Source organism: Anser brachyrhynchus (assembly GCF_964034855.1).
Source record: "Anser brachyrhynchus genome assembly, chromosome: 7".
Taxonomy (NCBI): Eukaryota; Metazoa; Chordata; class Aves; order Anseriformes; family Anatidae; genus Anser; species Anser brachyrhynchus.
This window is the reverse complement of record NC_137701.1, coordinates 26,475,942-26,499,774: the sequence shown is the minus strand read 5'-3', so window position 1 is coordinate 26,499,774 and position 23,833 is coordinate 26,475,942. Positions and strand designations below refer to the sequence as shown.

Genomic DNA, 23,833 nt, shown 5'->3' with positions numbered 1-23,833 from the left:
TGGTAGCAGACATACTATATTTAGTAAATCAACTCTGAAATATTCTGTCGCGTTAGTTAAGCATTCCATTATATTTAGAATACTCCAAAGATTTTGTTTCTGTAGAAAACCATCACCATCTAGAGTACAGATAACAGCAGAACAAAGAGCTGGCATTCTATTGAGGATCCTTCAGGAAGTTGTAAATTTGAACGTTAACAGAGTCAGTTAACATGTTATGATCTTTCAAAAGTGAAAAGCAGAGCACTTGTAACAGTATTAATTTTAGAACGTGTCTTGTGCTTGAAAAGTTATGTATGCCCCTAAAACACTGAAATTGCAAAGTACAGCTTATATCAGACAACTAAAAATACAGCCCTAATCCACATTTGCCAAGCATCTACTTTTGTTCCCTAAACAGTGACAGTACAGCATATTTTGTTTGGAATTATTTTATTTGGATTATAGCAATTAGTATCACTGGTCAGTAGACCAAATCCAGGCAGAGAACACAGAATCAATTTCACAAGGCAACAACACAGACTAGTATTTTCGCATACAAACCATTTCACCGCATTGTCAAGTAGAAATATCTTTCAAACATGCATAAAAAGTCTTCGCTTAACCTTTCAGAGCTCCAGGTAATACCAGATTCCTAAATATACAAAAAATACATTTAACTTATAATAATCTTAGTGAATCAGACTTATAAAATTACAATTTTATTCTTCACAACATAGAAAAAAATACAAAAATGACTGTATATAGTTTTCACCCAAATTTCACCAACAAATATACATCAAAGCACACGATTTGATGTATACTCATGAAAATTTTAAGATGAAAAATAGGTTTTAAAATGACACTGCAGATTGGTCCACACAAATGCCAACCTTTCTAGTGATAAATAAAAAAACTTGGATAGAAACATCACATTGTGAAAAATTACAATTTATCGTAATTTGCATCTTACTGTAATTTACAATATGAACATTTCTACAATTCCAGTTGTAAACTAGACACTGGTAAGAACCTTGGTCTTTTAGAAGGTAATGACTGACATGGTCAAAGCTGGCATGGCAGAACAAAGTATTGTCAACTGCAATAGTGCACGCAACCCAAAGACTACCAAGGCAGAAAACATGTCTGCTGCAGCAGTTTGGTTATGCTCACAGAAAACATGCAAGCCAAGTAAATAGTTTGTGGGAAAAAAAACTTCTAGATTTGTGAAAGAGAGTACTAATCAACGCTTTTATTATAAAGTTCACATACCACATTACAATTTCAGTGACAGAAAAGGGGAAATTTGTTCATATTTTATGAGAAGAAAAAAAACACATTTGATCAAAGTCAGCATTAGGAAAAACCCCAGCAATATTAGGGAATTGCACTACAGTTCTTACTCAGGATCACCTTCCAGTGATTTCCATGGAAACTTGAAAAAGCACTGTAAGCTGAAGTGCTAGAACTCTTGTATATACTAAATGTTTCGTACTTCAGAAGATAGGGTTTCTTTAATTACTTTTTGGACAAGATTTCCAACTATCAAAGTAACTTCCTTTAATTTTTCTTTTAGAAGGAAAAGGAACTCCTTTTTCTTTAAAAAGCTAACAGCCAATTAATATTTTCAATTAACTATTTCATAACAAAGCTTACTCAGTAAAGAGGCTGGTGGTACAAACCTTCTCCCTATTGGCAGCTCTCCCTGCTTCTCTGTAGTGCCCGTGCTACCTACTACAGATCTGTACACCATTCCATCAATAGTTTGTTTCATACAGCATTATTACACATTTCTTCTGCAAAGTGGAACTACAAACTTGAATCCAAATCTTGTACGCAGGCACAGAATCAAACAAAAACAAACTTCAGGAGCTAAGCATCCACAACATCCAGTAACCTGAGTACATCATGAAATCAGATCTTTTAGATGACATTCTTCAGAAATGCTGCCACTAACCTCTTTTAGAGCGTGTACAAGCAAAATATATTTTGTTCAGAGGTGGAAGTTTACACTTTTGAGCAATGAGTTATGTATAATGCAACATTTCTCACAGATAACCAGAACAAAGAAATACATAGCCCAACAGAAATGAATTTGAATTGTTGTGTCTTTGAAGGCAAAAAGCACTCCGAGGTTGCATGTTGCTACAGTATTTTTGATTACTGTCAACAACTGTCTGCAAAAAGTTTAACATAGAAGCTACGATTGTTACTGTCTCTTACCCTCTCCCTACCTACACCAGACCCATTTGTGTTGAACACGCAAGGTGTTACACATTACTGAGTGCTAGGGATATTCAGTCAGACTTTCTGATGGAGCCAAAAGAAGTTAGTGAAAAATACAGTTTTTTTTCAAATATAGCTCTGACAAATATAAAAAGAAGAGTATTGTAAATGCAGCTCTCCCCCAGTACTAGAACAGAGAGGCAGTGCACTGAGTACTTACTGCCCTATGTTTATGGAGAACTGGGAGCACAAATAATTGGGACACAGATATGGATCGTGTCCAGGGGGAGGTAGGTGCTGGCAGGCAGAACACAAGACTAGTATCGCAGGTATCCTGATCACACCTGATTTATGCACTAAATCACGATGTTACAAGAGGGAAGTCAGAGAAGCCCTTGTTTAGCTGTCTAGTGGCTCTATTGGGGTAAGGTCAGTACTGTTTAGGTTTCAATACATGACAGAGCAAAGACCATTAGCTACATTTCCTTTTGCCTTTGCTTGGATGTCCATTCATCTCCCTAGTCCCTTTGTCCCTTCCATTTCTCACCCCCTCCCAGTACAGTCTGTTCATAAATTGGGCCACTGTTCACACAGCATTAGTGGATTCTGCTTCACCACATGGCTTTCTCACTCCTTTCATTTTCTGCTTTACCTTCCCAAGGTTTAGCCTGAGAACCCAAAGCAAAGACCTTGGAAAATCTACCTTTCTAAGCTCTTCTGCTCTTTCAGAAGAGCAGATGAGGAAAAGCTTGTCCAATCTGCAAAAGCAGAATGTAACATATGAAATAATATGCTTAAAAAAAAAGAACTAAACGAACTTATGATTTAGGGTTTTTTGCAACATTTCAGAAGCTGAGTGCCTGGAAGCACCTGTTTGGATGTGCCAAAGCAATACACATTAGTCACTTAAGAAAAGTCATGTTGAGGAAAAAAGCCCTCAAATGATTCCACAGTAGACCAAATAGTTCTTAGCACTGAAAGATGAGTACCACTGAAATAGTGGACAATGATTAGAGATGATAATTTAAAGTCAAAAAGGGAGAACTGCACCTCTTTCTGGGTGACCTGCCTCCTTATATTGTTTAATTACTGATATCACTAGAAATATTACAGTTAGTATTTTTTATGTTTTTAGTATTCAATAAAGTATCCAGGGCTGCAGTATTTAGAGTTTTAATGTTTCAGATAAGCATTATAGCCTCTGAATTAACAAGCATTTGAGTAATCAGCTTAAACAAGATCTTCAAAGAACACACTCTGGTCAGACACCCTGCTGTTTAAATTCCTAACAAACCACATTCCCCTCATTTCCCGTAATTGCTTTCCTGTTCTTGTTCTCATCACCTTTTAAATACATAACCTACCTTTCTAAATTCAAACACTGCCCGGATTACATTCTCCACTGGAGTCTCTGACAAAATCCTAAAGCATTCCAGAGCATATTGTTTGCTTCCACAGCAATACATACAGTTTCTGGCATGCAGTCAAAAACTTCAAAAAAAGAGGAGGTATCAGTGATATAATCCCAATTCAAGCATTTAGTGGGTACAATTTCATCACTCATACTGTAACCTTCAGGCATTTAGTTGTAAATTAAAACCATTTTAGCACATCACTTAAGGAAAAGTAAAAGGCTACCTGCCAAGCCATATAAAGTTTAGAAGTTTTCTGAAGCACTGCAAGCTGAAAATTATTTGCATGTTTTACATCGTAGAATTTCAGTGAAATCAGATTTATTGGTTATTCTTGCTAAATTATTGGTCTTTTACCTCTGACTTAGTTTATCTTGGTATATTCGTTATAAATACGCTTGGTATTGAAAATCTGCAGCATTTTGATCTTTGAAAAGTTCTGAAAGAGCTGGAATTACTCCGACTTCTTGTGTTCTTCAGTGTGGGAAAGCACCTTTCGCCTCTGATGTAGCATATGAAAATAGAGCTGGGGAAAGACTGAAGAGAAAACACAAGTGAAGTATTAAGTCAGGCTTCTGTGTCAGTGTAATACACACAGTCACGCTCAAGGTCACCAGTTCTGTTAAAAGGAAATGTGCCTATTCGCTTTCTGCTCTAATCATCTTCTGTCTTAAGAAGAAGCAATATTGCCCTTAGACTTCAGGTACTATTTAATTTTTGCAAGAGCAATGACATTTTCAGGCAACGGCGGCGAAAAGCCCTCTTATACTTCTGCAGGTGTAAGTGGGATGACAAAGTTTCCTGAACAGTACACACAGAATAAAAAAAAATGTTGCAGGGAGGAAAAAGAGCACCATGAGGAATGAAAGTCCTTCCAGAAGAACGACTCTTCCAGATTTCACTTATAATTCTAGCGTCCCTTTCGCAGAATCTAACAAACTTTATGCAAACTGGTGCCTCTTTCATCTCTCTCTATCCTCCATGTAAAGCTTTCTTCCTTCTAAGACTACATTACACAGTATGTTTGCAGAAGAATAAAGGAGGGAATGGAAAACAAACAACAAAAGCTAAATTTCCCATGAGAGACTAAACTTCCATCTTTGTGAACCCTCTGAAAATTAAACAAGCATCAGCCTACATGACATCAGTTACAGTAGTGTTTGTAGTATATGTAGGGCAACCAAAAACTATTTAATTAAATTTTAGGTTACTGTTTTCTCTTTTGGCTTTCTTTACCCAGTATTTCATCTCCTGATTGTTTCCCCCAAGCCTGCATTTCATTTGATTTCACTCCACCAGTGTTAGGTAGTTAATATAGTTGTCCAGGACCATAACAGAATACAGAGCCGCAAGATTCCTGTTAGAAGTCTAAGTAGTTGAAATCTATATGCAAAAAACTGAATGACATCCTTTCTGGCAAGATGTCAATTTTGACAGATAGGTACTAAATTAAATATTTAAAGTCAGATAAATGGTAAAATGCAGCTATCAAGAATGTTAATCTCAAGTTTTAGCAACAGTTTTTAAATCTTGCTTTCTTTGTGATGCTAACTTTCCCAAAATTTGCAAGATCTTCTGTGGGTTAAGAAGACAACCCCCCTGAATAGGTAGCTTTTATGAATGAATAACTGACCTATGGTATAATCAATGAATGTAATGATCATTGCTTTTCTTGTACCTGTGGAACAACACATAATACCTTCATGTGAAAAGGTACCTAAGACCAATTGAGTCCAAACAGTTGGTACATGGAGTTAAGATACCAATTCACAAAAATGATTTCAAAAATAAAAAAAAGACTGCATCGAAGTTACACATCCCACAAATGATAATGAATCACAAAACATTTCAACTGAGAGACTGCAATTTTAAAGGAGAAACAGGGCTAAAATTATCTAGGTTTTATCTGCTTCTCTTCTGTGTGGCCTGTCAGCTGTGATCTAGCCACCCCACAAGAGGTAATTAATATGCGTGTTTATTTTCACTGGAACAAAAGATATTATTACTAACTCCAAGGAGCCAGAATATCAATGTTTTTGGAAGAAGGAGACGAGCAGATATTAAAAACCCTTTTCATACATTTGTAACAGCTGGAAAAACTTATGAATCTTGATGTCAGCATTACAAGATGGTTCACTGAAAGAGTAAGCGCTTATTACAGACAGCCACACTGCTGAAATTTAAATCTTAGAATATGATTTTTTCATTCTATACAAACAAGGTTCATATAAAGACAGCTACAGAGACAGCTACTGGCAGCAACATCATCACTACATCATTCTGCATGTTAGACGTCTATTTGCACATCTAAATTGTTTGAGGGCCTATGCGTTCCTAATCCCTGTTTCTAAGCAGCAAAGCCAAATCTTCATAGCATGTAAAGAAATACCAACCAAAGATAACATTGATTCAAGATAATTCAACAGAAATGCCTTGCTAGCTGTTACTGCAAAAGCAATGTTCTTATGCCTGATAATGAACCAAATTTTAAGAAGCTGTTTTAACCCTGTTCTCATGAAAGTCCATAATTGAGGAAAAGTCAACATTTGCCAAATACTACATTTATTTTTATATTTCAAGTATAAGAGGGGAAAAATATTACTATATTACAAGTGTTTGTAGAAAGCAACTCCTGCAGTTTTGACTTCTCTAAATAGTTTTCAAAATTAATTTTGCAACATTAGTTGTATATATGCAAATCCCCCAATGGTTAGCTTTTCCTGATACTGTTTTTAATGTTTAAAAAAATCAAACTTGTACTTACTTGGAATGTACGAGATCATAACCAGGATCAGGAATGTATAGTAGTCAAAAGAAAAATTGTACTTGTTAGGTAAACTAATGGAATACAAGCCAGACTGCCTGACAAAGGGTAATGCAGCATATATTGTGAGCAATTCACCAGAGACTCCCATTGGATACAATACTATAAACAACGTGTACCTAGAACAAAACATTTAAGGAAAGGATTAAAAGCTCTGACAAACTGACAAAGTATTTGTTAAGTTATAGATATTCAAATCTTAAATTCTTAGCTTTTATTTGATTAGAGCATATGAACATTAGGTGTGAACATTACTGCAAGACAAGAATATTGAAGTCAGCAACCAGTTTGAATTATTTAAAGATTATCTTTGAGAATCTGAAAGCTATTTTTACAACTGTTTCCTCCCTCTCCTCTCCCCCATGCTTGTTACTTTGGCTTCTGAACTCTTTGGCAGAGGTCATATTATCAAAATAGGGCCAAACACAGTATTAATCAATGCGTTCACCAGCTTTTCACCAATCTAAGGTACAACCCTTAACATTGAAGGGTTACTGTTAAGTATCAGTTTATTTACTGCCATCCCTTACTGTTAAGTGTTAGTGTCCGACAAACACAATCACTTTGCCAGAACTCAGCACCATTTAGCAAAGTACTCTCAGCTTACATTTAATGTATTTGTAACACAAATCTGATGGAAAGAAGATAGGACGTCACATTTATAAATGGGGCAATTACCCCAGGACAGAATTTAACTTTTTGTACCGAAACTATTTTAAAAGGTAAATATCCCTGTTAAAACAGTGCTTTAAAGGCTATGATTTCTATTGTGCCACCTACCTGGCCCATTTTATGAGATAAGGGAGATGGTTTAACAAGCTAAAGGTATAAAAAGAGTAACGGATTATCTCAGTGATTGTCCAGGCCACTACAAACAACAGGACACTATCTTCTGTTTGTACCTGCAAGAGAGAAACAAAAGGTTCAATATGAACGCAAGTGTTACTAGTTACTCACCAGATCTAAACACCCCAAAGAAATTAATTCCCAGGGGCTGCTTTACTGCATCATTTTAGATAACAGACTCCAAGAAAAAGCGTAAAAGCAACATTAGTAACAACGGCAAAAAACCCTTCTCATCACGCTCTGTATTTTTCTAGTTGGCTTAAGAATAGTTCTGATGATCAGAAAACTCAAGATCTCTCATTCTGTGCAACGCAAATTAGTGCAAGAAACCCCTGAAATACCAAGAACAACCCATAACACTTCCTACTCCTATACAGTACCAGGTTCTGCTTCAGTCCTGTGATTGTTTTCTGGTGCAGGAAGCAGAGAGGATGCTAACACTCGAGATCTGGTTTAGACTTTACACTCTGCTCCTAGTCAGTGTTATTTCTGAGTACGAGGAGAACTGCTTCCCTCTCTCACTTGAGAAACTGGGTCTTAGTTCTGAGCAGCAGCAAGACAGCTAACAGCAGGATGCAGGCTTGGAGGAGAGAAGAACCAGAAGCTCAGGTTGTGTCACCTCAGGCAAGCTTTACAACTAACTACCTGCTTCGCTGTTCCCTGCTCCTCTTTCTGCTTACTGCACGCAGCATTGTTTTTCTGATGTTGGTTATATTCAAGGCATCGTTTTGGTTCACTGCTTTACACCTCTTAGGGCTTGTATTCCAGAAGCACATTACTAAAACAGCTTTTACTTCCTTTGCATTTTGAAGATGAACCTTCAAAAGCATGAATTTAAAAATGAATTATTACAATTTGGGAGCATAATTACGAGGTTTAAGTTTCAGATAGAACAGCAGTTATGAAGAAGCATATGGGGTCACATACCTGCATGACAAACTCTTGAGAGTGAACACACGATTTTTTATGCAGCCCCCCCGCCACCCAACAGAAGCATGTTGTGAATTCTCAGCTGTGTGAGTACCTTGAGCCCAAATTTAGTGGACCGTGGGAACAAAAAGAGCTCAACCACAAGGGGCTGCATTTTCTTTTTTGCCTCCAACTCTTGAAAAAAGGGAAAAGGAAGTCAGTAGGTGTGGGTGGTACACCCTATTCATCTTGGGCAAAGTACATGTACAAAGGAACAAGAAATTATAGGGGCAAGCAGAAACCTTTTCAGAGGAGGGGACTGGCCATACATTTGTGTGTAAAAAAGCTCATAATGATTACCCATAAAAAAAAAACTTTGTTACCGACTACTAAACCCAGAAAGAATTGTACAAAACTCTTGGGAATCCTGTAATGTAGAGTTACTGTTATGCCATTTTCTGCTGTGTATAGCAATTCAAGTCACTTTCATCTCTTTTGCGGCAAACATGCCTTGTTCTTTTTCACTTGAAACTCTGTGAAACTATATAATTTCCATATATATTAATCTCCCTTAAATCACCATAAAAGAACAACATCCAAGATTTATTTGAAGATTTCCCGAGAAGAGACCAAATCTATTTTTACACTGCTACAGTATCTAGAAAAGGATCCTGACCCTGCTTTACAAACAAGACCTACTTCTCAGCCTGGTAGCATCACTTCACACAGATGCCGCTGTTCCCAAGGAGCAACATGCTTCACAAGCACTCCAGAGCTGCATCTTCTGGTCAAATCAGGAGTAGCAGCTTCTGAGTTCATCTAAGCTTATGCATCACAGACTTTGATCCGTATGTTGAAACCCACCCCACTTCTTTCCCTAACTATGGAAGTCAGTAGAACCAACAAACAAAAATGTGTAGCTTGAGGTAGCACCCAAGGACATGACCAAGGACAAAAAAAATGGGATGCTAACAGTGAATGATGCACATAGAAGAAACAACCCTGGCAGTTACAATCCAGTTCTACCACAGAACTTGTAACATTGCTTTCTCAAGTCTAGTCTTTCCCATCTATGTAAATACTAGAACTGTATTTGAAAACTACTAAAATAGTTCACAACATTTAAAAAAAATAAACAGAACTACCCCCTGTTAAGGTCACTTGACTAGGAATCACAGACTGTGACATTACTGCTTGTGTCCCTGCTTAATGAAAAAATTACAAAAACAAACACCGGTTCCCAGTATAAGAGCGACCTATACATTTTTCAAACACTCCAAACCTGTGCAGCGAGGAACAGAAGACTGCTATAGACTTTATCATCATATTTTATCTACATTCCAAAGTTCGTCATTAAAGAGCATGTTCCTTACATATTAGCAGATCTGTCAGAAGACTGTCACCATTAGAGCTTCTCTTTGAGGACTGAATTTCTCAATACTTCAAATAAAGATGTCTGAGATGCACGTTATCAAGCCCTCGGGAACTGATTTACAAAGCACTCTCTCAAGAGCCTTACTCATTTAGGCCCTGCTAATGCTGCATTTGTAACATCATTGCACAGTACAGCCAACAAGCCGCAGACTTCTCAAACCACAAATCCCAGTAATGCCTCAGAACTCTTCCTGCACCTTTTCATCCCAGTCTTTGAAAGTGGTGATAGACAAAGTCAAAGCACATTTTACACTCCATATACAACTTACTGTCCAACTGCCTTAATTAGGGTGAGTCATAGCGAGGGTATAATTTTTTTAGTAGATGTTTCAAACCAATGTATCAAGGAGGGGTCTTGAATATATTTTATTTTGTCTCATGACTATGAATACAAGATAATCTGTGTTAAAATATAAGGGATTAATAGCCTTTTAAGATACAAAGATGAGATTCAGAGTTGGGAACCGTCAAAATAAAGCCTGAGAGGCTTTTACTGTTCTCCTGATGCATGAAAAGTTATCTTAAAGTTGAGCAAGGTTTGAAACATTTAAAATACCATGAACACAGAAATTCTATAGATTTCTCCATATTAAGAGTAACAGCAAGAGATTACAGAGAATTTCTGCTAAACACATCATGAAGCAATCCAGTGCAGATGAGTACAAACAGCATCGGTATGCAACAATAATGATAAAACAGCACATCTCCCTCCAAAGCTTGGGTTCTGTGTGCACATCGATTTAAAAAAAAAAGAAAGCTTCACAGTAGGTATAAAGGCTCCTGAAAGACATTTGCGTTGTACAGAATTACTCAAATTTTGCACAGATGTAAAGCAGTGATGATTTAGGCCTGTCAACTAACCCATTCAGAGTTCTGAACCTTCCATTGGGGACTTCTTTTACTACAACTCAATCTTAAATGATAAAAATTACTGTTCTCTTATATTTTTAATTTAAGTATGTTTACGATTGTCAAGTTCACTGCAGCAGATGCTGGAGTCTTAATGATCTGCTCAGTAAGCTGTACGTCGTTACACCATGCCTTTCGACTGTGTTCTATAAAGGTTCCTCTAAATACTTACGCTACTTATCATCGTACCTGCACCCAATTTGATAAACTTTAAACCACTGCTAGTACTTCTTTTAATTATCTACCAGAACTGGGTGTCACACTGAACTCCACAAAGGCCTGCTACGATGTCACCACACGATCTCACTGTTCACATAAATTCAAAGAGAATTTCGATCTGAAGGGCACCTTCCGTTCTCCTATGCCTACTTTCTCCTAGCCCTTCGCTCCTCATTCCTTTCCCTCCTTTGTAGGAGAAGTAGCAAAATTCACCAAGCCAATTGCTTTCCAATATAATGACAAAACAGTATTTTCTGGACTACGAGTACCGTATTACATGCCAGACCCTTCTCCAGTAAGCCAACAGCTACTTATATTGTGGAGGCAAGAGAAAATCTCATTGCAACTCCGAGAATTGTGCAGTGCTTTAACATTTGCCATGCTTTAACATTTATAATAGATACTTTCATGTTGAATTTAACAACACATCATCACTAAAGTAAACAAAAAGCACAAACATGTTAGTGGCAAGAAGCATGCTTCAAATCACATCACGTATCTAGAAGTGTATTCTGACAGAAAGGAGGGATGCAATACAGATTTTTCTTCTTTTAACCACGTTATATATGAAAGCAGTCTGGAAAAGCAATATATTGAACAACTGTCACTCAAAAAGTTAAAGAGGAAAATTGAGTTTTATTTTACAAGAACCTCATCATGCAACTGCATAGCTTACAAGTTCCATAAAGCTGTGTGAGAATTTTATCCTGGACTTCAGCATGGAGCTCACTTGTGCAGACAGCCCTTTAGAAAAAGTAGAACACTTGTGACACTTTAAATACATCTCCTCAGGTGAGACTGCATGCTCTCTGCTTGGGGTGAAGGTGGGGTGAGATTTATTACCACTAAGTCAGAGGTGAAAAACTCATCACAGGATTCCTCATCATTCTTATGCCCACTTTGAGACATTAAAAAAGTTTAACACATAGGACAGTCTCTTCTTAAGAATTTAACAAAAAGACCACATAAGTGTGAGAGGAAAAAAAAACATGCAATAATGTTGGAATAATCCTTATTAAAAACTGAATTAGTTAGGCTAAACTTTCTTGTTTATTCTCCCATTTTGCTGTTCTTTTTCTGGTGAGAATGTGGGCACAAGTTTAAAAAATCTAACCCACAATCATTTTACAGACTTCCCTTTGATGTCTTGCAGATAACACATGGAATTGTTTTAACCTAGGTCATTCAGTCTTTAACATTTTGGATTACTTCAAGCCAGGAGACAATTCATAAAAACAGATTATTGCTAGTTTTGAAGCACCAGGTACTCCAACAATATACAGGCAACAAGCAAAATTACAGACATATTTCTTTAAAATACTTTACATTTGTATTTAATATACAGTGTCTTGGAATTATACCCTTTTTGTTCAGAACCTAGCATTTATCCCCACTGAACTGACAGGGACTAGAGTTCTTTTATTTGCACAAAAAGTAAAATCTGTCAGAAGATAAATATTTACAAGATTTTAAGTTTCCTGAGAAAAATAACATTCATACTTGAGGAATAGCACAAAACTATGGCTCCACATGAACAGGCATTATAATATTAGAAAGGGCAGTTAATTATTAGGAACTACAGTGACTTGTATTACTCTACCTATGGGTGGACATTCTGGTAACAGGTGTTGGAGTAATGAAGACACAGCAGCTTCCTTGAAGACTTGGCAACGACACAAGCTCTTTAAGACACTCTCCATGTCAAGTCACAAAATACCTTTTATATGTAGAAGACTATCACTAGAAGAATATCACTTAGTTGGTCAGCCACACTGACATCAAGAGTAATTTCTTTCTTTAATGAGACAAAGATCAACCGGCTAAAGTAACAGCAAAGATGCAGCATATGTGAGCTACTGCAAGGTATTCAGATAATATGAAGTCAGTCAGCATTATCTATTTCAATTAAGGCATGTTCAGATATTAAAATAGCTGTCAGTTGGGAATAATTTTCAAATAAGATTGCTTCCAGAAGATTCTGCAGACATTTGGTAAAGTACAGCAATATTTGTTATGGCATACAATAACCAAGAACCCCAAACCCACTTACGCTTGAATGCAAGAAAGATTAATGAAGGACAGAGGGAAGATTATCCTGGAAAAGTGATGAGGGAAAACATGGGGATTGCTGGACAATCATTTAAGGGGGAGCTTCCACATACTGTGGCACAGACAGCAAATCATATAGTACAGACAGGGACGGTGAGGACATTTTGCTATTGAATATGGCACTAGCGAGATCAACACAAGAATTCTGTCCCAAATTCTGGGGTCCAGATTACATACTGGAAACCTCCTGCTCGGCTTTCAGTACAGACTACAAAGGCTATTCAGGAGCTAGTTGTGTTGCAGCAAGAAACTCATAACTCAATCTATTTGATTATCAAGAAGAGATGATGTCAGATTTATTTTTATTTCCTTTGATCCACACAGACTCACAACATTTCACATGTTGCGATACAACACAAGACATTTTGAGGAAAATGAAAAAGCAATCATCAATTGCTTTTCAGCATGGATAATTATTTTTTGCAATCTATTTTGTAGCTTAACTTACCTCTTTTACACTATGTGTTACTGCCCAGGTCAGGAAAACCCTTGACATCACTTGGAAAGCAGTCAGAACAACAGAAGAGGGAACAATGCCTGGAAGATATTTTGGAATTAGTAAAGATCCCCGACCATTGGGATGGGGGTGGTGAAATAAAGTACAGCTAAGCCAAGGTCCAGTTATTTGAACTTTCTGGAAGGAAAGAAGTTTTTTAATTTGAGTGTATGAAGTCCGTCCCATGGTGTGTTTACAAAGCATAAGACAATGCAATCCCCTGACTGGGACTTTGTATATCAAAATGCAAATAAAAGTAATTGGCCTTGTTGAAATCACATCACGAATACATAAAACAACCGAATGTATCCCAGAAGCTATTTGATTGAAGCTAACTCCATCTCTCAAATAAAACCTGTTTAATTAAAATATTCAAGATTCTCTTAATTATCATGATTTAAAAGGTAAAACAATCGAGATGTTTTGCACCGTGTATCCCCCAAAACAGCAAACAAAAAAATACAACTGCTTTGAAGAAACAAAGTCCTACCCCATATTCTGCTAGATACAGTTATAATTCCTTCCTGGGAATAAAACTTTTAAAAATAAAACAAAAACAAGGAATAGTTCATGCACTGATAGGTACAGAAACAATTTAAATATTTTTCTCAAAGAAGCAGATTTAACTGGCTCTTCTGGGCAAGTTCGGAGGTGCCAATTAAACTGACTTTTAAAGGGTCTTACACAACCAGGTATGAGACAGAGCAGTAGTTTTAGATTGCAAGATGACAAAATATCTAAACTCTACAGCAAAGTTTTGTTTTCTTCCAGCAGCATGATGAAGACAAATGCAAGAGCAGTTGTAACTGCTAAAATACTGTAACAAGTGTGTTCTAAAACAAATGCAAACCACAGCAAGCAGCACAACAGGCTCAGAAACAAGAAAAAGTTAGAAAGTGGGAGAAAGATGAAGAATAAGAAAAGCTAAAAGCAAGTTTCATTAGAATTAATTTCAGTCACTATGTTTAATCATTTTTTCAGAGAAAATAGAAAAAACTGTATAGTTTTCTTTGATTTTATAATGCATTGTTCATAACCTGGTTTCTGATTATAAAACATCAAGGCAGAATTTGTGTTACTGAGACAACACAAAAGGGGGTGCCATAAAATCCCACAATCTGAGCTCATTAGAGGCTCACACCTACAATACCTTTTCTTTTATATGGTTTGTATCATCCCTTCCTAAACAAAATAACCTGATGCTCTTGAAAATGAATCTCTAAACAAGCCAAAAAGACTCTGTAGGAACCATCCGAGATTACCACACAGTAAGAGAAGATTTTTTGTTATGGCCAAGACAATGCCAGCCTAAGCCAAAAACATGAGATCGAATTCAGTGATTCGCGAATTCGCTAGCTGTGATTTATGTAACCTCTACTCGCCTCTAATTATTTACTAATTGCATTAAAAAGGCATCTGACAGACGGTTTTAAATTCAGCATCTTTAAAAGCACGTCACCAGTTACTTAACACTGCACATGCTGGAGCAGGTCTTGGCAGACAGAGGGCTCTCTGGTCCCGAAGCAAGCACCAAGCAAGCTTTGCCCACACCTCTCCCAGGTCCTGGACTAAGCCTCCCACCTCCAGCAGAAAATCCTTTAAGTCCAACAAGTTGTCTCCCAGGAGGATCCCAGCTGAGACCAGGTGGTATGCATAGCTTAAAGGTGGAGCTCTTCTATCCTTCCTAACTAGACAGGATAATTCAAAGTCGATCAGCATCAACACCAGCTTACCAAAGGGCTACCAGTAAGCACCACTGTGGTATGAGGGCTGGTACTGTAGCGATCCTGTAGGTTGGGCTTGTACTTACCACAGCTTTCTTGCTTTTCTCCATTCCCTTCACGACCCCTCCCACTGCAGCTTCTTCATTTTGGGGACTCCTATCACCTCTTTCCTTACCAAGTTCCTCCAGACAGAAGCTCTCCCGTGCTATCAGTGCTATTCATGCGCTTGGGTTGTCTGCTACACAAGTCAAGGAACTGAATGTTCCCTTTCCATTTACTTGACCTTCCATCTCTCCACTTGGTGTCTGTACTACACAATACATCCTCTCTCCGTGTAAAGCTCTCCTTCTCCACATGCCAAAGTTACGTTCTCAACCATGCTTGTTAGAAACATTCCTCTATCAATCTTCATGTTTTGAAGAATGTATCTCACAGATGCTAATGTTTCAGATTCTACTGAAAAGACGTAGAGAGAAAAGTTATGCTGGTATGCACAACCATCTGTCATTGCCCAGTTTTTCTGTCGAAAGAGAACAACAGCTCCAGGGGGCAAAGCAATCTGCAAGTTTCCTGCTTCTCCCTACATAGAAACTTTTAACAGAGTCAGGAAGACTCTTTTCCTCCCCTCCATAATACCTAGAACATTCCTCCAAAGTCTGGAACCAGTCATCGTAGTACCCAGAAACAGCATCACAGCAGACAAGCAGCAGTGTATCTGGCTGTGTAAGAGAACCTCATTTCATTTAGCTGACAAATACTTCCACTGACAGAAAAAAAACCTCCATGGGCAGTTATAAGTAGCATTTTTTGTAAAAAAAAAAAAACATTAGGGAAAGAAAAAGGATAGAGTTATAATGGCATAAGATGTTGCAACATTCCGCTAATAGCGCTCATCACTAACATTAACTTGTGTGACTGAGGATAACATGGGCTAAATGGATCCACACCTCATTTCAACTCAGCCAGGATTATTAACATTGCACACAATCAAGCTGGTACAGTCAGCTTGTTCCCTGCTCTGCAGCAGCCTGGAAGGCAGCAACACAGAACTACTTCTACTATTCAACTGCATGGACATATATTCTAGAGAGTACGGAAAAGATAATCCAAAAGAATTCTTAGACTCTACTTCTTAGAGTTAACATCTGCGCACAAGTTTACCTTAAGAAAACAGCAAGACATGGGAGCTCTTGTGCTTCTGCATTAGCTTTAGCATGGTAAAAGAACATTTTATTAGCTTTTTTTCTGGCCCAGGAGCCTGAAATTTAACAACTTCTTGACAGTTGTTAAATAGGACTTCAAAATCTGTCAAAAAGGTGTTTTTGTTTTTTTTTAAACTAAGTATGGACTAATTCAGGTAAAAAAAACAATAACTGAGATTTAGTAAAATGAAATGGGATCAAAAGGACCACCTTGGCAACACAGGCAACTATATGATAAATTCCTATTCATGACAGTTGTATTTGTTTTAATAGCTAATGCCTCTGCTTTTCTGAAGTGATTGCAATGGCTGTATATTTAGATGCTTAATGTCAAGTTCTGTGTTAGAACATCCACCAAAGACCAATGCACACAGCTATTTTCTGCTTAGTTAAACTAACAGGAGTGCTCACAAAATCTTGTATACTAATTACAATTAATTCAAACAAACTGAGTAGATGACATTTGAAAATAATTTATTTATAGTGGAAACATCACTTCCAAGATAGAAGAGATGAAGTGAAGCTCTGGAGAGGATCAAACATTTACTGGGCAGACAAATATTTTATTTTCAAGAATGTTCAGAAAACTCAAGTTGCTTGAAAGTCAGTAGTAGCACGTGCTTTTCCTTCACCTAAACTGTAGGTATCTCTGTACACCAACAGGTTTATACTAAGCAGGCTTTACATTAATTTGAAGAGCATCTGATCCCTCATTTCTTGGTATGACCTGGGCATAGTCTTCAAACTGCCTTTTGTAAGGTAACATTTTCAGAGTAACCTAATTATGGAGGAAGGCAAGAACTACTGTATCAAATACAGAATTACACTGCCCTCTGCTGACAAATGTATGAAAATGTTTTAAAGTTTCCCAACTACTGCATATAATTATTCAGTAAAATCTTTGAAACAGAAAATCAGTATGAGCTTACCGGTTACACCTAGTGATACACCTAAATACATCTAGTATTTAGATGGATTGCATTATACGTGAAAAATGACAGGTTTGTTGCTGTGGCTTTAGGAACCTTAATGCTATCTTATTCTTCAAATAGCAGCTAGTAAACATCTAGATAGGAGCTCAGACACTTATATGTAAAACCACAAGACTAACCACCAGAACATAAAACTGTCTCTTCATGAAGGCTGGGTTCAGAAAAATTCAGAGCTAAAGCCAAGGCGCAGACAGGCACCGCTCCCTATTAAAGCACGGTGGCTTTGATCTTGCAGATATTTCTACATCACCCGTTCTGCAAACAAACAATCCAGATGCTAAGGCCAAAATATTCACTACTTGTAAGGACTAACAAACCAGACAAAATGCAACTCTGTCCCTCAAACATGAGACTCTTCAGGTTAACTGATTCATGACACTGCTACCGACACACAGCTAAGTGCCTACCACCAACCTACCAGGCCTTGCAGTAGTAGGCTAACGAGAATTGTCAACTCAAGTCTTAAGTGACTCTAGTTCTCACAAACAGTTCCACTAAAGCACAGTGAAATCTGGGATAAAGAGTGGCTTCCCCCTTCCCAATTTCATAGCACATGCTTATGCGCTATGGACATGGGCAAAGTTTATGTGCTTGAGCTGTCATTTTCATTAGAATTTAAATTACTTGCAGCTAGAAGTAGGATCTGAGGAAAGAGAGCTTGGTACAGAAGATTATAGCATGCAGAGAATGGAGAGTCATGATCTACTATAAAACATTTATAAACCGCTGTAATTTGTAATGTTGGAAGGATCTAGATAAAAAAATAGAACGTCAAGTGATTAAAAGCTGTTGTATTATCCTTTTTCTGACTTGTCAAATTATTTAGTAAAAAAGTGCAATGTGCTTCAAGCAAAAATTAGGGGGTTATGCAAGAATTAAACCTGAAAATTCACAGACCATAACATCTTTTAGTGCTGATATACCACTAAAAGTACAGTTTTCTATGAATAAAACTGAAAAAGTTTGCAGGCTTACCAAATGCACAGTGCAGAATCTAGAACAAAAAGAAAAAATCAAATTACTAACATTTCAAATGAAGCAATTTATAAATACATTTAGTTCTATCGCAAGAGCTTACGATTCAATATTTATACCTCAGATATTAAGCTTACTATTTAGCTCTGCTGCCCAAGCTAAATAGCAGACAGTAGGCTCCTTCACTGCTTGGTAGAAGGAAATATGTCACACAAGTGCTGAACTTATTTCTTGAGTTATATTTACCTTCAATTACCCTACAAATGCTAATGAAGAACATGGTACCTAGAAAGTAGCGTTCAAAGGCTGCCTTTTTTCTACTAAACAAAACACAAAAATATAAGTACCTCTGGGGAAGACAACTACACCTACCTCAAGCAAAGCTCCAGTTTGGAAGAATTTCAGGGGCTTTTCTATTGAGTAGTAAAGGCTATGGTAGCTACCTTTAGCCAGGTATGCTCGAACTAGACCAACTGCAATAACAAGCCATCTGAAAGAGAGGAAAAAAGTCTGAGATAAGGAGACATTAAGTAGAGCATAAACACAAAGAAACCCATAACGTCTCTTTCAATATGTGGGAAGGCAACAGATATATAACTGCTTTGAAAGATAGGAACTTTTTGCCTACTCTCTGCAACACCAAAAACATTCAATATTTGGATTCTCTGCAAATTTACCAAAGTTAAATATTATGCATTTTTAAACATTGTACAGCACCAGCATGATACCAATATCTTTATTACCTGGATTTATTTTTCAGTAAGCTGTATTTAGTTAAGTTATGAAGGGTACTCACGACATTTTAAATAAGATTGGCATCAGACGTTGTTTATTCAAAACACAAAACCATTTACTGCTAGGATCTCCTGCCACTCCGTAACTTAAAGAACTGTGACATAAAAGCAAACAAGACTCAGAAAGCAACCGTTTTAAGTCCCGGACAAGCCACAGAACTAAGGTGGCTACGCTCTGCTCAAATACCCTTCCACCTGAAATTAGCATCTCCAGTTAACTTCAGTTTCCAATTGCTTGTGGCAAACACGGGCAGAAGAGCTTGATGAAGGGAAATCCCTGCCGGCAGCTCCCCAACTTCTCACAGACTCTGCTGTTCCCGCGCTGACCTCACCTATTCCTAATGCCGCCCTACCCCACCTCCACCTCCTGCCAAACCCAGAAGCGCTGGCACAAAGCTTGTGCTAGCAGTCACCAAGTGCCTCTGCTAACAGCCGTGCACCTCACTGGAAGTGTCTGCAGGCATACAGAGAGTCTCCTAAGTACACAACACCTTTTTACCCTTGAAAAAATCTGCAGCTGTGGTTTTCCAAAAGAATTTCTTCACAGTCCCTGGTAATTAAGTATTATGATGTGTTTACAAATATTGTCCCAAATGTAATACTTTGTTGTTTGAAATATACTGTGAAGTGCAGATCTTTCAATAACAAGCAACTCTGGCATCCCAGTTTGTGCTTATAACAATGCTTTTAATAGGACTGCAAAAAAGCTATTTCATTTCTGCCTGGACTTCTCAGAAGACGCGCATGAAAGACAAGCAACAGGAGTGGAAAGAGAGATGGGGAGCAAGGAACAAGCTCCCCTTTTGTCGGTAGTATAAAGCTGTTTCTGTTAAAGCTGTTTTGTGAAACCAGAAGACAGACACTTGCCAAGTAACTCCTGTTTATAAAGGATCAGATGAATTTCTTATTTGGACCCCAGTGCAGCATAAAGCAGGAAGCACCGCAGGATCAACCACTGTCCCTTGCAATGGACCCTGTCCCTTCCCACTGAATGTTCCTCTTTTGGAGTAAGAACTCACAGTATGTTCATTGTCCTGTTCGTATCTGTCAGTTTCTCTGTTTTTCCTAATCTTCCCTGTTTGTTGAGAAACTTCGGGGAATTGAGTAACTTCTCAGGTTGCACAAGATAGCAGTGCTTGTTGGCGCCTGCAGCCAACTGTTCTCAGGCAAGGGCTCCGGCCCCTTGCTCATCTTCTCCACCCTCCACAGTAAATTACTGTCCTTCAAAGAGCATTTAATACACATCAAATCATGAATCTGCACAAAGTTAAAGGATGTGCCTACTTGGTGTCAAAGCTTTCAGTGCCTCTGTCCTGCTTCTGCATTTCTTAGACAGTTCTCCTCCCTCTACGACTATGGAAAATGAAATAGAAGTAGGCGAGTGCAGTAAGATCAAATAAAAAAGAAACCTGGTGAGCAGTTTAAAAGGTCAGGAAAAGGCACCACTGTCACGTGCAGGCTAAGCGAGAAGTTAATTCTTGCAGCTTTCTGTGACCTACACACTAAATTCTACCTGATAGACCAACTGTAGTTGGTGTATCACTAAATAAAAACTGCCATGGATATAGACTTCAAGCTAGACTTTTATACTCTTTGATTAATCCCAGTTATGGAAAATGAATATGGAATACACACTTTTTTTTTTTAATACTTTCAGCTGCTCAGACTTGATAAGCAAACTTCATGCTCAGGACACTAGTTTAATGCCTTAGTTTAATTAAAAAATGTGCAAAGTTCACTGAAGTTCTGCTTTGTTTATGCAAAGAGAGAATATGGCAAAGCTACAGAGAAAATGAACCTGAAAAGGGAAGAAGTGCACTTTGACTCTCAGCAACCACTCACTGAAGACGTGGACAACGAAACCTGTAACTCAGAGCACTCTTTGCTCAGCACAGTAACACAGACTCTTGTAAATTCAAAAGTTATTATGTTAAGAACTATCTTGCTGAGTGAAATCCATTCAAAATTCATTGTATATACCACCATCAGCTACTTCTACCTAGAAGTCCTAGTCAGCTATCGCACTTGGCTGAAAATAAGAGACACGATCACATGTTGAAGCAGCTTACCAAACATTTACACACTAACTAACAGCGAGCCCCCATCCCTATCATCCAGTGATTTCAGCCAACCACACTTTTTAAGAAATAATTTCTATTCTCCACCTATGTCTCCAGAAAGAACTGCCTCTGCCAGGTCAAGCATAACTGCACTGCCATGCTGTGACAGGCAAATAACAAACTGACTAAATGTAAGAGAAGAAAGACACTGCCCTTTCTTCAGCTCAATGTACTGAACCATGGTCAGCAAACCCACCAAGTACAGCTGAGAACCACTGCAGCACTGGTTATTTCCTGCTGTAAGACACCAGGGTCCATTTTCTGAAAGAAAACACCCACCCACACGTGAACTAAAAAGTAAGCGTGTGCAGCTTCATTTGGAGATCCACAGGTATATATACTTTCTGTACTGTTTTGCTCTTGCAAAAGCCGTCGTATTACCAAGAATCCATATACTACGTGCTCTACAGGATAAAATCAGAAATAAGGTCAATTAGTTTTAGAGTCAATACATTCACTTCAGCTAAGTCAAGATAAAGGCAAAGTAAATATAATTGCACGGAGATTTTCGATTGTCACTTCATCCATTTAAAATAAAGCCAACAACTAAGATTTTAGAACATATGCTTTATTGCATACCACTGCATGACAAAGCTGCTGCGTTCTTTTGCAGCATCACTTTTATCATCTGGGCACCTCAGAATTTTTTGTGCTTTCATTTCACTGTTGTCTTTCCAAGGCAGTGCTGTCTGGGGAACTGAGCCTGAGCACTCTGATTGACATAGGGACAGTAACTCATTACTGCCATCACCTGTGTGTCAATCTTATATGAAGAACTGAGCTTCTGTCAAACAACTCCTGAAAAACTACCTTATTATGAAGCCTTTAGAAGAAAATACTTATTTTTTTTCTGTGGTCGATGTTGTATGTTGCCAAATTTCAACAGTAGCAGCCAGGGAAGCACAAAAATCCTTGCTTATTTGAAACCAAGTTATCAGTCAGAGCCCTTAGTGACCTGCCCCAAAAGAACAGCAGTGAGTGACAGTGCAGAGATGTGAACACTCGTTACAGGAATTGTCTGGTAGCTCCCCAAATTGCAGATATCATCTAACCATACATATTTCCAGAAGCAGCAGCTCACGCTGAAGTATCACATCTCACCAGACTGGACTTTTCTAGATAGTTTGGTATAAATCAGGAAAACAAGTAACATCACGACCAAGATTTATGTGGCATCCGGAACTGAAGTACAGATTTATGTTATTTGATTCTAGTTTCCAACACCTGGATTTTATTTTTTCTTTTGCAGAAGTTTCATACAACCAGGAGCTTGCATGCCATGATAAAAAGTTCACGATGTTTAAGAAAACCTTTCTATTTCTACTACAATTTCTGTCTCAGGTTTTTGAGATCGTTTATAAAGATAAGTGAATTAAGTATCAGTATACCAACGAGCAGGTGCTTTTATTTCTAAGAACTCAGAGAAGTTAACTTGTTAACACTGTGCAGGGTTATCACAAAAACCGAAAAGAAGAGAGCTCCTGACTGCCAGTATTGTGTTTCACTGTTCAGGTAATTACATATTTCTGCTTGAAAGAAAAAAAAAAGAAAGATGATTAAATAATATCAAACTGGTGGGTAATTACCATTCCCCCTCTAAGCAAAACACCCTGCAAATACCGTATGGGGCCACGGGTCTTCCCAGCAGCTCCATTTCGCAGCAAGGCACCTACTGGGCGATGTGTAACGAGCACCTTGCAAGAACTGTGATCTCCCCCGCGGGTTACCTTTGTTCCTCACAAGCACTTTATAAGCTGAAATAGCACCAACCGTCAGCAGCTAAGATAAGTATCGCGAGTCCAACCGCCAGCCTTACCTGCACTAATTCTGCACCAGCCTTGCCCCACAGGTGCAAGACCAGTCCTCCTGCCTGACGCCTCACCCACCCGGCCTTACCCAGCGGGGAACTGGCTCATCCAGGATCCCCTCTAAGGCTCCTTCCTCCTCCTACCACCCAAATATCCTCAACCTCCCAAAAGAACTACTTTCATCCAGGTCCCAGTAACACTCTACAGCCTCTTAAAAAACATACATAATAATAATAACGAAAATCTCCTTCAGCCCAACGTGAGCACGCTGCAGCTTCTGTCGCCGTGCCCAGGGGCGCACCCACCGCTGCCCGTGTCCCCCCGCTACACACACGGAGCCCGGCAGGGCCGGCGCCTCGTGGGGGGCGAGGGGCGACCGAGACGGAGGGGGAGCCGGGGGACCGGGGACGCCCGCCTCGCCCCGCCAGGGCTCCCCCGCCGGCCCCGTTCCAGCCCCCGAATGTCGGGGGGGGGGGGGATCCAGGCGCCGGGGGACCCCGAGCCGCGGCCGGCCCCGGGTAAGTTTCGCCGGGGCTGCGGGCGGGCGCCGAGGGGAGCCCGGCAGCAAGCGGGCGCTGCTGCCCCGGCCCCGGCGAGCCCCCGCTCCCCGCCCGGCTCTTACCCCGCCGTCATCACCACGTTGTAAATAACGAGGTAGGCCGTGGCCAGCGCGCCCGGGCCCTTCCTCCGCCGCGGCTGCTGGCTCCCGTAGCCGTTATCCGCCCGGCTGCCGGCGCCGCCAGCCGCCGCCATGTTGCGGCGCTCCCGCGGCCTCCGCCCGCTCTCAGCGTACGGCGAGGAGGAGCCTCCCCGGCGCCGCCGCCGCCATCTTAGAGGAGGGCAGGGAGGGCAGGG

General features: G+C 39.1%; 1 protein-coding gene across 2 annotated transcripts; it reads right to left on the bottom strand.

The window, feature by feature from the left end:
• Positions 1-415: 415 nt before the first annotated feature.
• On the bottom strand, positions 416-23,833 carry HACD2 (3-hydroxyacyl-CoA dehydratase 2). 2 transcript variants are annotated; one of them, XM_080601107.1, is made up of 7 exons: positions 23,601-23,833; positions 18,629-18,746; positions 18,257-18,275; positions 13,316-13,404; positions 7,222-7,343; positions 6,382-6,560; positions 416-4,154 (listed from the first exon to the last, which is right to left on the bottom strand). In XM_080601107.1, the coding sequence occupies exons 1-7, from the start codon at positions 23,729-23,731 to the stop codon at positions 4,072-4,074; spliced, it is 741 nt and encodes a 246-aa protein (XP_080457233.1). In that variant the 5' UTR covers positions 23,732-23,833; the 3' UTR covers positions 416-4,071. The 2 variants fall into 2 exon arrangements, with proteins under 2 accessions (XP_080457233.1, XP_080457234.1); XM_080601108.1 differs by lacking the exon at positions 23,601-23,833 and adding an exon at positions 21,454-21,477.